Genomic DNA, 12,004 nt, shown 5'->3' with positions numbered 1-12,004 from the left:
TTATGAGTTAGTAATAAAGGACTTTATATCCATACCTTTGGTATTAGTAAACCATGCTTTTCTGAAAATGCACTGGATTTCTATTCTGTTTTGGTGCTATTTTTCTCAATTTAAGCATTTTTTTCTGAATAAATGACACTTTGAAAAAGAATTTTGTTTTGTTTTTTAAATTTCCTTGATGAATGAGCTCAGTAGGTCCCTTTTCCACTACAGACAACACCGCGGCTAACTTAGAAACCTTTTTATATCAGAGATTCTCTTTCCTTTAGTTTCCAAATAATATTCACCTCATTTTCTTACAAATTCCCTAATTTGTACCATTACTAAAGGCCAGAGAGCTCCAACTAAAAGCTTTTTAAGGTATTAAAAAAATTAAATTTGTAATTGAAAAACTTTTATAGGGGACCACAGAAATAGTATAGCAGGTAAGGTACTTACCCTGCATGTAGCTAACCCAGGTTTGATTCACAATACCCTATTTGGTCCTCAAACACTGCCAGAAATGATCCCCGACACAGAGCCAGGAGTAAGCCCTAAGCACAGCTAGGTACGACCAAAGACAAAAATTAAGATTAAATTTTCATAAAAGATATTTCCAAGTCTCTATGATTTCAATGGTTATTTCTACTGAATATGTTTTTAAAATAGTACCAATTCTTATCAGATTTTTATTTGATTATTAACTGTTCATACCTGGAAATGCCCTTGTGTCCATTAATTTAGTAACAATATTTCTCTTCCCTTAAGCTTCTTGCCACTCTTCAAATTGCCATTTGAATGATTTTTTTTATTTCTTAAATTGTATTCTTTGATAATTTATTCATTTTGAATATCAGATAAGATATTTTATTGCTTATGCAAAGTGAAATGTCAAGTGTTTGTATGCAATAACCTTTTTAAAAATATATTACACATTCAATAGTTAATTTTAAGAGAAGTTTTTTGTTTTTCTGATATGAATATGTTTGATATGGCTCTTAATATTTATTTTTTTTTCTTTTTGGGTCATACCCGGTGATGCACAGGGGTTACTCCTGGCTCTGCACTCAGGAATTACCCTTGGCAGTGCTCAGGAGACCATATGGGATGCTGGGAATCGAATCTGCGTCAGCCACGTGCAAGGCAAATGTCCTACCTGCTGTGCTATTGCTTTAGCCCCATGGCTCTTAATATTTAATCAAATGTAAACTTACATGAGACTCGTAGAAATTCTCTCTTTTTGACTTAGAGCAATAAGAGGTGTCCAACTAGAATATTCTCTGTATTCTTTATTCTACTAAACATCCTTCTTATAAGCATCTGTCTAAAATACTCACTGAAGACACAGTCTTAAAGTACAATAATCAATCCTAGGTTGAAATCTATCAAAATCTTTCCTTCTGTATTTCTTAGTGGGTTGGAGTGATAGCAGAGCAGGTAGGGTGTTTTCCTTGCATGTGCCCTACCCAGGTTCAATTCCTCCATTCGACTTGGAGAGCCTGGCAACCTACTGAGAGTATCCTGACCGCACAGAAAAACCTAGCAAGCTACCCGTGATGTATTCCATATGCCAAAAACAGTAACAAGTCTCACGATGGAGATGTTAACTGGTGCCCGCTCGAGCAAATCGATGAACAATGGGAGGGCAATGCTACAGTGTAGTGCTACCAATTCTTATCATCTCTTCCAGAAAGTAGAAGCCCTCAATTAGAAACTAATTGTATCTGAGTGCCAATATTCTTAAATGGAAACCAGATAAGTTCAGTATAAAAAGGGATCAGTGTATCTCATGAAAATTAATATAAAAAGTCAAAAAATTAGTAAAGTGAGTTCATCAGTATCTACTGAAATTTAGGGAATGCACAGATAACTCAATATTCCAAAATCAAGTAATATAATCCACCACACAACAGCTAAAGAAAACCACATTACTATATCAATTGATACAGCAAATGTAACAATATTTCACATCTATTAACAATTTAAATACTTAGCAAACTGGAACAGAAGGGAAATTCTTAACTATCTGATTCTCATCACCCTTATTTCAATGTAGTAATGGGAACCCTACTCAATAAAATTTTTCGTAATTTTAGAGAAGTAAATGATTCTTAAGTATGTGTACAGAAATAGAAAGAAGGGTTAAAGAAAATAAAGTTTGAGGGCTCAACACCACCAATGTTAAAATGTATAGCTAAAGTATCCAAGAAAGGCTGATATTTCATAGATCAATTAAATATAGATTTCAGAAATATTTGCATAAAGGTGATCAACTAACATTTCACAGTGATACAAAAGCAATTCAATGGAGACGTAGTCTTTCCAATAAGTAGTACTGGAACAAATGGACATTCAAGGTCAAATAAAAGACAAAACAAAACTCAATCTAAAAACTCATAGAAATTTTAACTCCAAATGGATCACAGGTATAAATATAAAATATCAAACCATAAAACATAAAAGTTCTAGAAAAAATATGTAATGTTATTTCTTTAGAACTACAGACACAAAGAATTCTTATATAAGATACCTAAGGCCTAATTCATTAAAAAATTTAAAAGGTACTCATAAAGAAAACAAAATGATAGATTGAAATACATAAAATTCATTTGTTATCTCTAGCACAGCTCATATTAAGAATAAAACTGGGTCAAAAGCAGGAAGAAGATACATGATATTTTCTCTCCTCTTTCCTCTTCATGATCTATTTATACTCAGAATGTAAAAAAATAATCTTTTAAGTCAAGATAAAGGAAACAATATAACTAGAAGGCATAGGGTATGAAAAGTGTGTATGTATAATAAGGACATGTAAAGATAATAAAATTATTAGAAATTTCAATTGCAGTTATAACTAAGTACAATTTGTTACAAGACCATTAGAATGGTGAAAATTCAGAACACTGACAATGTGTTTAAAAGAAAGTGGTTTGGACTAGCACTCATATCCAATTAATAGAACTTCAGGCTATTGCTCTGAATGAAAAAGTCAGTGTTCTATGCCTATATTATTCTTGAAAGGACAAAATTATGGTATTGAAGGCTCTGGGGTGTGCATAAATAATAATTAAATGATATTTTCATTGTGATAATGGAACAGTCCTTTTTCTTAACTATGGTTACACAAATACACCCAGTGTAATATTTGAAGAACTTAGACATATGCACACAACTGATGAAATCCGGTATTTTTTTAAACTTCTGTTTACATAATAATAGAACACTAATGTTAATTTCCTGATTTTGAAATATACAATAGTTATTTAGGACATTTATCCTTGGTGGCTAGATGAAGTATTTATAGAAAATACCTATGATGGTGGCAGAGTTGTCGAGTATAAAATTATTTAGAAATAAAACTTAAAAGCCTCTTGAAGGCTTTCACTCACTTAAGGCCCAGGTCTATAGTCACTCTCACAAATTGTTTAGCAATACTAATTTTAAGCAATCACATGCACTAGCTATCTATGACTACATAACAAATTATCCCTAGAAATAATACCTTAAAACAATAAAGATTATTAACCTGCCTAGTCTAGTAGGTAACTAGACAGGTCACTAAGTTCAAGTCATAATCAAAGTGATCAGAATTAAATTCCACCATTTAGTGGGAGGAATATAAAAGAATATATGGTTTTATTTTTAATAATATTAGAATGGGGCCACTCTGGATGTTTGCTGAGAAATCTTTGAAGCAATTATGTTCTGTTTTGTACATGCCTATAAAAATTACCCATAGTCTGGAGAAGGCAGAAAACATAAAGGCAATCTATACTTCAAGTGCTGTGAGTTCCTATTAGAGAAAGTGGAAGGACTTCATAATTCATGGGACACTTTAACAATGTTCTTAGATAATTATCTGCTTAGTGGTGAGGCTCCATTAACTCTATAATTAAAATTTATTTAGACCATTCCAATGAGGCTTAAAAGTAAGCCTCTAAATGATCCTTCTTATTCCATGTTAATTAATTGCCAACTAGAACAAAGACCTTTGTATTTAAAGCTACAAGTAACAGCAAAGATATAAAAATTTTTATACTTTGGCATCCAAAAAAATTCCAGGGATTAAACAAAAAGCAGAAAAATATTACCCTAACAAAGAAGGGAAAAATTAATTAGTAAAAATAGATCCAGACATGACAGAAGCAATGGAATAAGCCAAGAAAAGCATGAAAACAGTACTTTAGATATGCTATAACTTTATAAGAAAAAGAAAATATGAACTAATGGGTTGAGATTCAAAGTTGATAATACCCTTGAGGAATAAAAGATTAGTGAAGCTGAAGACATAACAATAGAAACTACCCCAATGAAATTGAGTGTGTGTGTTTGTGTGTGTGTGTGGTGGTGGTGGTGGTGGTGGGAGGGGGGGAGGCGCACACATTTACACACACAAAATCATGAAGAATTGACCTAAACACTAGTGAGCTGTGGAAAAATAACATATCACTCCTAAATAGGAATAATAAGCAATTCAGATGGAGAGAAGAAACAGAGGAAGTATTAGAAATGAATTGCAGAAATAATAGCTGCAAATTATCTGAACTGAATAAAAACCACAAAATGCATACTTGCAGAACATAGACAGTTAAAATAGGCCTATACATATGGTAATAGAATTGTTTAGAACAAAAGATAAAGAGAAATTCTCAAAAGTAGCTGATACAATCTCAAATTGTATTTAAAAATACATTCCAAAGACCCAAAGAGACAGCACAGCAGGTAAGTCTTGCCTTACTCAGGACTGATTCAGGTTCCTTCACCAGCACCCCATGTGGTTCTCTGAGCCCCTATAGGAGTGATTACTAGTGCAGAACAAGGAATACAAGTCCTGAGCACAACTGAATATGGACCCACCCCTTAAAAAATATTTCAATAAACTGTTTGGAAAAAAAAACACTTAAGTTAAAAATGTAACATTTCCAATGCATTTAAGCCAGCCATTGAGTTTATATATAGGAAATAGAGATTCTTCTTCAAGATTGCCGATTAGTAAGAGCCACCATCATCCATTCACCCTGATGCTCCCACCATGAACACAAAAAATCATTCTTAACTCCTTTTTTAACCAACAATGAATTATCATGAAATCATGGGATTTCTTTCTCATTTTATATAGCACCTAGATTTATTCAGTCTCTTTGCACTTCCAGTCCCATACGATCATTTCTCATTGGAAACACTCAAGTCACCAACCTCTTACCTTACTCTACCTCTGCCAAAATTCAACTTTAAATTGGCAGGCAGCTATGATTTTTAAAGAAATTGTATCTCCTGATCTAAGTCCTTCAGTGACCTGTCCACTTCAGTATTCAGAGCATAACATTCAAACTTCTTGAGTCAATGAATGTATGTACTCTAAATCGTTTTGTATCTTCAATCCCATTGCATTGTACTCTTCCTTTTTTTGAACATTTCAAAGTTCTTAAAACATATTACAATTTTTCCAGCAATAGGATTATAATGCTGTTTCCTCTGCCTGAAACATTTCTTCTCCTAACCTGTATATCAACATAGACTAATCCAATTATTCACTACATATATCTTTCTTTTTCACTTCCCCAAGCATCAGAAATGCCAGCTCAATACCATAACAATACCTGATGTTTCTATTCAGTTTTCCCTGATGTAGTATTTATTTATAAGTGTTAAATATCTGACTTCAGCAAAACCCTTTAACTCACACATAATTCTTTTTCCTAGGTTATTACCCTCTAGAATAATAACCACTTTGCCTTCTTAGACAAAACAAAAACATGAACATAAGCCACGATAAAATTATATGACAGACAAAAATCAAATATACATTTACATGGCCTTCCCTCTTTCTTCCCTCCAGAAAGACATGCTAAATTCCTCTTGCTCAGTACAAAGGTCAAGTGGTTAGTCAGTTACTACGACAAAAGCAAGTCTTTCAAATCTATGCAGTGCAAAGACCTATTTCATAAGAAGAAAATTCTATATTTATATGAAGCAATGAGGGAAAAAGAAAGACAAAATTCATAGAAGCTGAATTTTGAAAATGTCATTGAACTGGTGAAAATGAGACCAAATGTTGTGGTGGAAATTTCTATGTGGTGGTGGTAGTTAGATTTTGGAGATATTGATAAATGAAGATTATGACAGAACTTTGTGTCACATGAATTTTTTAGGATTTTATAGCATGTGAATGTTGAATTGCTATTGTTTTGAGAAAAGAGATATATAGAACATATATTGTAAATTTGAGCACAAAACTGGGCCTGTGATACCTCAGGTTTGTTTGGATTATATATCAAACTCAAGGCAACATTGGCTTAACAGGTATTTTATAACTCTCTCAATATATTAGAACTTAAAATTTTCAGTCTCATGAATGCAAAAGACTATAGGCATTGACATACACTATTGAACTTTTAAATAGGAAGTTTGTGTGTTCCACTGAATATTTGCTCATTATTCACACACATGTTAGGATCTCAATCCCAAAGAAATACCTATCGTGGGCCAAGAACTTATGCTTGTACTCCTCTGAGCAACAGTGACTATTACTTCAGATCAGTATCTGAGGCTAACATAAAAGCTAAAAGCATTCTCTGCTATATAATTTACTCATCTTTCTCCCATTTAGTGGTATTCTTTATTCCAACACCATCTACAGTGCTGCACCCCAGAAGAAATAGTCAAATTGATAAATGTATTGTACATGTTTTCTGAATAAATGAACAAAATCGAAGGATATCATATAGACATTATTCTGTCAGCTGTGGGGCATGCCTCAGATGAGACCAAGATGTGTCTTTTATGTTTATATTTCTATTACATATTTTTTTTTCTTTTTGTGTCACACCCGGCGATGCACAAGGGTGCACACCCTGGCTCAGCACTCAGGAATTACTCCTGGCGATGCTGAGGAACATATGGTTTGCTGGGAATCGAACCCAGGTTGGTCACGTGCAAGGCAAATGCCCTACCCACTGTGCTATCACTCGAGCCCCTCTACTACATATTTTAAATGTGTGTGAGAGTGTATGTGAGAAAAAAGTGAAAAAAAAATAGTTTTTACAATTATCCTGAAATACACTTTGAAGACATTCCTTTTTGTCACTGATTGGTGATGAAAAAGTAACCACTGGTGTGAAGAACTTGAATTTCTTATTAGTGGGAATAATTCAATATGCCAGACACAGTAACAACAAAGTCTCCAATGGAGACGTTACTGGGCCCGCTCGAGCAAATCGACGATCAACGGGAGGGCCTTTACCTTTACCTTTACCTTACCTTTAATGGATATTGGTTTTGTTGAAGTTATGGCATAGCTGTTCATGATTTGACCTCTCTTGCTCTGTTCTGAGACACCTCCAGCTACAAATATGCTGGAACAGAAGGTCACTACTTCCTCCTCAAGAAGTACCAAAGTACAGGTTCTCCTTCTCCTTAATCATTAGGGTGCAGATTCCTTAGAATGTTCCTTATGAACCATTCATAGGTGGCAAACCTGAAACAAATAACAGAGAAGACAGAAGAATAACTTGGAATGACTTTTCACAGCTGTGGCCAGGGGTTGTGGTGGCAAGAGAGCCAGGAGTTGACTAGAAACTCCCAACCTGCTGCACAGCATCCTTAATAACCATGCCAGTGACCTGGCTATGCCATCTGTGGCATTCAGAATAGTGGGACTCTCTTCTGGACTTCCTGCTTCTTCTCAGACTATGGTCCTTAAACCTTTCCATCAACTCTTTAACTTACACAGTGGCATGATTTATTCAACTGCTTTCAAAAGCTAACCAGGAACCAATTCTGTTGGTATAAGCAAGAACCATGATTTAAATAAATTGGTGTCGGAGAGCAAGTTCAGGCCAAGCGACCTCAGATAAATGCGGGGAGCTATGCAGAGTTGGGTTTGAAAGCAGTTGGCATTCTGTTGGTGCTAATCAGTAGGAATTTATCACTCTGTGACACACAGTGACAAAGTTTCATTTTAAATCATTTTGTCTGGCATTATACAGAGAGCAGAATTTTCTCCAGCAATAGACTTCTCTAGTTATAGAGTGCTATTATCCTCTTAAAAAATATAGTAGTGATGGCTTTTTGGTTATGGAACAGCTATAACCCTGTTGTAGCTGCATTTGAAGTAGTCTCTCTAACTCTAATGGGACACCTTGAACCTTGAATAACAGAGTAGCCCTTACCCTCAAGATTAAAGTGAATTCTGCTGGAAATATATCTCTAAGTGGTCTGGCTCAGGAAGATTTCAGTGATTGCTACTATATCATAAGATTATATGAGGGACATGACTGGAATGAATAAATTAAATCCTACTTGCTCTTTGTTTTTAAAGTATACAAAATAAACAGAGCAAGCAAACAAAAATATTTTCTATGTCTGATGCTTTATTGTAATAACCATCCTTAGCAAATTTCCAGACTCAGTTCTCTACACAAACCACAAACCCCTATTAACAGTGTTGACAAGGCAACTTTCCTCTTGACTGCCACCAAAGAACCCTTAACCTCTATCTTTCTCAGATCCGGGATATAAAGAAACAAAGAAAAGAAACAGACAAAGCCATCTTAATTTAAAAAAAAAACAACTTGGACTCAGATATCAGAACTAAGGTTGTATCAGAGGAGAGGGACAGGGAGGGAGAAAACTTAAGAACTGTGGTAAAAGCCACTGGTTCTTTGGTTCTGTGGGTGTGATATAGTAACAAATTTTGAAGATGTGTGAATTTGTTCCTTAAAAACTTACTTTGTTTTTTTTTTCATTTTGTTTTTGGATCAAAACCAGAAGTGCTCATGGATGACTCCTGGATCTGTGCTCAGAAATGATTTCTGGTAGGGCTTGAGGGACCATATGGGGTACCAGGGATCAAACCCAGGTCAGCTGTGTGCAAGGCAAATTCTCTATTCACTGTGCTATTTATCTGACTCCAAAACTTATTAGATCTTATAAACTAACGTTGCCTTAATAAAAAATTAATTTAAATAATATCTTATTGAAACTAGGTATATGAGCATGATAGGAGCTGACCAGGAAAACTGGTGTCCATCAAGAATGTCATTCTGTCCTATTAGAATATTAACACCATGAAGATACAGACTGACCTGTCTTTTTCACTATACCCCAGACTTTGGAATAAAATCCAACATATGATAGTGACTTATTAAATACATTGTACTGGGGCTAGAGAAATAGTACAGCAGGGAAGTTACTTGCCTTGCATGTGATTGACTGCTTTCTACACTCTGCACCACTTATAGTCCTCTGAGCCCCACCAGAAGTGATCCCTGAGCCATGAGCCTGGAGTAAGACCTGGGCACAATGGGGTGTTCCCCCTCCCCCCAAAAACTTAAAAGATTACTGGTAACATATAGAGGTAAGGTAAAAAGAACGAATAGAGAGGGAAGTGGGAAGAGAGGCAGAAAGGAATCTAGCTACAATTTTCCAGAACTCTCACCAGAGAGAATCTGTATATAAAGACCACATTTAAGATGATTAGAATTTCCATTTTTCATAAACTCTGTCTCAGAAAATGAGGAATTTTATCTTTATTTAACAAATCTCCCCCCCAGCACCTACACATAACCTTTTCTATTGTTTCAAATTAAGTTTATTAAGACCAGTTGAAAACAAAAGAGGAATTAAAAAAATAAATAAATAGGAATAAAATCAGACTGGACTAAGGTTGTTGAGCAATGTGCTAGAAGCAATTACAAAAGGAGTTTGCAATGTCCAGGTCCCATTCTGGGGCTGTCCTGGGGGCCGTGAGTTGTGACCAGTGCATCTTTTTTTGACCATCTGGTTGGAAAGAGGAATGGCATGGAATTTCTGTACTGATTAATGAATGGTGGTTAATGGTTTGCTAAGGTAATAAGAAAGAATGCAAGAGTCTGATTAAAAGATTGGCAAGAAAGAACCACATGTAACAGATATGAGCATGAATTTCTTGAAATAATGTGTAAGATCTTCCCAGATTGAAAGGTAGCTGTATCCCCTGGGAAAGTGCCTCAAAATCCCCTGTTCTCTGCAAGAGGGACTCCTTCCTGGGTTAATATTAAGTAGTTCTTGCTGAAGACAATCAACCTTTTTCTCTACAGCCTCATCACTGATCAATAGGTAAAACTATAAAGCATTGCCGACTGTGTAGAAGTTGTTCAGACTCATCACCTCTACTTCCTTCACTAATGTTTATCCAGCTTCTAACACCTCTGAATCTCTAGAACACCACAGCCAACAAATCATTACATTACAGTAGAACATTTGAAAAAGTCTTAAATTGTGGAAGCCTTTGGAAATAATACAGAAACAATACAGGTTAAAACAAAGGAAAACATTTGAGCTCATTTTAAAAATGTATGTGGACTAGAGAGCTAATACAGGAGGAAAACACTTGCCTTGCATGTAGCCGACCTCAATTCTATCACAAATATAACATATAGTCCCCTGAGCACCACCTGGGGTGACTCCTTAGCACAGAGCCAGGAACTTGAGTATCACTGAGTAGGACCCCTCCCTTTAAAATGTGTGAACTAGAGTGTTAAAAAAGTAAAAATACAAATAGAAAAGATAATGGGGTAGTATTCATAATTTTTTAAAAGCTTTACTTTTAAAAAAGACCATCAGCAAGGTCACGGTCCTCCCGTTATTCGTCAATTTGCTTCAGTGGGCCTAGTCTTTGCACTGAAGGCGAGATACTCTCAGTAGCTTGCTGGGCTCGCCGAGAGGGGTGGAAGAATCGAACCTGGCTCAGTCAGGCTGGCTGCGTGCAAGGCAAACACCCTACCACTGTGCTATCGCTCCAGCCCCTCACCATCAGTAAAAAAGAACAGTAAATAAGTGTGTAAAAGATCAAATAAGCATTAAAATAAGAGGAAAGGCAAATGGGAAATAAATCCATGAAAAGCTATTCAATTTCACCACATAGGAGTAATGTGAACTATTACAACAAGGTTCTCCAGAATGCAAGTCAGCTCACAGACTGGGAGAAATCATTTGCCCACCACTCGTCTAATAATACCCAAGACATATAAAGCACTGGCAGAACTTTAAAAGAAAAAAACTTCAACCCCATTAAAAATGGGGAGGAGAGATGAAAAGAATCTTTCTGAAAGAAGAAATATGAATGTCCAAATAGTTTATGAAAGATGTTCTATACCAGTAATCATCAGGGAAATGCAAATCAAAATAACAAAGAGATATCACCTCACACCAGATAGACTGGCACTCATGAAAAAGAACAATAACAATCAGTGTTGGGAAGGATGTGGGGGAAAAGGTACCTTCATTCACTATAGATGGGAATGTTGACTGGTTCAATCTTTTTGGAAGACAATATGGTCATTCCTCAAAAAATTAGCAACTTAACTTTCATAAAACTCAGCAATTTCACTCCTTGAAATATACCCCAAGGACCCAAAAACACAATGACAAAAACATATCACCACTCGTATGTTCACTGAAGCACTATTAACAATAACAATAATCTGAAAACACCACAAAGAACAGATGACTGGTTTAAGAAGCTATGATACATATACACTATGATATACTACTAAGCTGTAGGAAAAAATGAAGTCATGCAATTTGCTGCTAAGTGGATGAATCTAGATAGTAACATGGGAAGAGAAGTTAGTCAGAGGGAGAGGGACAGACGATATGATCTCTCATTTAAGTGGGAATAACAATGTCCCAGGGCAATAGAAATGAAGCGCAGGAAAACTGATCAGTAGGAAGCTTGCCACTGGTATGGGGGATAAAGTAGGGAAGAACACTAGGACAATGGTGGCGGGAAAAGCTGGGGGGGGGGGCATGAGGGAAACTGGGGATATTTGTATAAGTAGCCTCTGGTGAAGGGGTTGAAACTGGAAAATTGTATGCCTGAAGCAATAACAAGTAGTTTTGTAAGTATAATTTACAGCGATTCCATTTTTAAATCTATTTTTAAAACATCTTTTTTTATAACTTTCTTTCCCCCACTCTCCCAAAGAAGGATAATGAGCGACAAAAATAAAACACCCTAAAATGTTAATTCTATGCTAGTTTC

The 12,004-nt window shown here is 35.5% G+C and overlaps 1 protein-coding gene across 1 annotated transcript in view; it reads right to left on the bottom strand.

Moving 5' to 3' along the window:
• Positions 1-7,285, bottom strand: part of ADAMTS19 (ADAM metallopeptidase with thrombospondin type 1 motif 19) — a 248,810-nt gene extending 241,525 nt beyond the window's left edge. Inside the window, exon 1 of the mRNA XM_056124756.1 lies at positions 7,240-7,285. Coding sequence (XP_055980731.1) covers positions 7,240-7,285 — 46 coding nt within the window. The remainder of the gene's footprint in view (positions 1-7,239) is intronic.
• Between the last annotated feature and the right edge of the window lie 4,719 nt (positions 7,286-12,004).

The sequence above is a fragment of the Sorex fumeus genome, unplaced genomic scaffold, assembly GCF_029834395.1.
Source record: "Sorex fumeus unplaced genomic scaffold, SorFum_2.1 ptg000051l, whole genome shotgun sequence".
NCBI classification, from domain to species: domain Eukaryota; kingdom Metazoa; phylum Chordata; class Mammalia; order Eulipotyphla; family Soricidae; genus Sorex; species Sorex fumeus.
Note: the sequence above shows the minus strand (reverse complement) of the source record. Positions and strands in the feature narration are given on the sequence as shown.